Here is a 2,003-nt window from a genome sequence, read left to right on the forward strand (position 1 = left end):
TATCTAAGTCCTCGCATTCCGTTTTGAAAAAGTATCTGCAATTTAAAACGAAGAGGTAATTAAAATTCACGAAATTATTTAGTTTGTCGTTAAGCAACGGTGCATTACCGATAGCTCCCTTTCTTCGGAAGATACTCCTTGAACTGCTTCAACGTGACGTTGTGACCAGGAATTTTGGTCCTGTAGGGGAATTGCTCGTCACAGAAACTGAACACAACAGTGGTGAAATCGTCCTGCTTCGGTTTCCTCAAAGTGGACTGATTGGATTGGACGTACGGTTGGCTCTGCGACGCAAACTCGTGCGTCTGTTTCGAAACGTTGAGGTGTCATTGCTTGCAACTAGCACGGATTTTATTCTCTTCCATGAGTCTTCTACAAGTCTCCTCTAATTGTACCAACAAAACGCAGTCATCAAAATTCACTGTTCCATGAGTTCACTGTGAGCCTAGTGAACCAGACGCGAGATACGTGCTCGTCGAGGATCGCCTGATCGCTGTCCTCCTCCATAGACAACTTTTCCTTCAGCGCGTCGCCAAGAGTCTTGGAAGCGCCACAAGTTTCTACCAATGCATCGTTACCGTTCGACGCGTCGTTGTCTTGATACAGATATTTCTCCAGTTTCTCGTTGGCCTTCTGCTCTCGTGCGACGATCTCCAATTTCTGCGTGAGCACTTCCGCGAATTGCTCCGTCGACATCTGTTTCGGGGATACCATACGCTGGGTTCGTGGGACGACATGGTGCGACATGGATTCGCGATTTATATTCGCGGACTCTTTAATTGCCCTACTTGATTGCTTTTGCTGTATTGCTTTTTGCTTCTCTGCCTATTGCTCGTCCCATCGCTGCGGGAGACAAATTGCAACACATACGGATTAGTAATGCATCACTGATATTAATGCAGTTGACACTGCACGATGCAAATTCTAAAAAGTTTAAAATGAAAGTTGGAGAGATCCTCCACTCTCTATGTCGGGTGCAAAATCGAAGAACGCTTGCGTAAAATTAAAATGAGAAACAGAACTTACATGGATCCGTCGTTGAGGGAGACATTGTCCACCTCGGTCCTTTTGTTCTTTGAGGCCTTCGCAGGCGAACCAGAAATTGAGCGGATCCAGATGCCCTTCCTGACTTAGGTACCTCTTGAACAACTCCAAACCAGTCGGATCCTCTAATAGGGAGTGCAGATTTCTCGCCCACCGTGCGTAAGCAGGGGGCGAATTGCTCTCCATGGAAGTGGTTCCGCAACAACCCTCCGGTTCAAATCCCAGTGGTGCGGAAACATCGCAACCACTGCCGGAGGCCTGCAGTGTCGCGAAAGAAGAGCGTCTTGATGTCAGAGCGGGACTCTAGACTGAAAGCTTTCAAACACTGCGACGGACGTAAACCTGCGAATTCCTTTCTTTGTTTGTTTGCAGAGAGAGAGAGAGATATCACGAGACACGGTAGTGTCTCGCGCCAAGTATAAGCGACTAAAGCCCGTGTCACACTACGCATTGCAGATCGCGAATCGGATTGAGATTGAGGGTCGCGGATCGCATTTTAGCCAATCAGACGAGACAGCCTCGTATCCGATTGGTTGAATTGCGTTCCGCGATCCGCAATTTCAATCCGATCCGTGATCCACAATACGTAGTGTGACACGGGCTTAAGTATAAGCGTATATATACCTCTTCCGAGCGAGCCGAAGGTGGACTGGTCGAACACGATATGATATCGTGATTCGAGGACCTCGATGAAAAGGAAAGAAAATGTTTGTCAGCAACGGCGACCAGGCATTAGGCCCGGTCTACAATGAGTCGTTAGTCGTTAGTCAGAAGTCGCAACTATATGTTGATCCTTTTCCTTTCTGGGTGGAAGAAAAAGGACCGACATATAGTTCCCAAACAGCACCGAGTCGACTATTAGTTGACTGTCAGTCGGCAGCTGAAGTCTAAAGTCGACTTCAAAGTCAAGCTGAATGTCAACTTATAGTCAACTAATAGTCAACAAATGACTCGACTAC

The 2,003-nt window shown here is 47.2% G+C and overlaps 2 protein-coding genes across 2 annotated transcripts; both read right to left on the reverse strand.

Annotated features, from left to right (window-relative positions):
- Nucleotides 1–4: 4 nt before the first annotated feature.
- Nucleotides 5–825, reverse strand: LOC105560318 (axin-like; the record flags this gene model as incomplete). The annotated part of the gene is made up of 3 exons (XM_012009335.1): nucleotides 5–35; nucleotides 109–323; nucleotides 415–825. Coding segments are annotated over 3 exons (657 nt in total), but the record flags the coding sequence as incomplete, so codon positions are not given.
- LOC105560313 (axin-like) lies at nucleotides 771–1,378 on the reverse strand. The gene is made up of 2 exons (XM_012009321.1): nucleotides 1,027–1,378; nucleotides 771–843 (listed from the first exon to the last, which is right to left on the reverse strand). The coding sequence occupies exons 1-2, from the start codon at nucleotides 1,228–1,230 to the stop codon at nucleotides 826–828; spliced, it is 222 nt and encodes a 73-aa protein (XP_011864711.1). The 5' UTR covers nucleotides 1,231–1,378; the 3' UTR covers nucleotides 771–825.
- Nucleotides 1,379–2,003: the final 625 nt, after the last annotated feature.

Source organism: Vollenhovia emeryi, unplaced genomic scaffold (assembly GCF_000949405.1).
Source record: "Vollenhovia emeryi isolate VEMERY1.0 unplaced genomic scaffold, V.emery_V1.0 DF946065.1, whole genome shotgun sequence".
Classification (NCBI taxonomy): Eukaryota; Metazoa; Arthropoda; class Insecta; order Hymenoptera; family Formicidae; genus Vollenhovia; species Vollenhovia emeryi.

Excerpts from the sequence above, each read along its gene's own strand:
- LOC105560313 (XM_012009321.1), bottom strand. The coding sequence starts at position 1,230 with ATGGAGAGCAATTCGCCCCCTGCTTACGCACGGTGGGCGAGAAATCTG.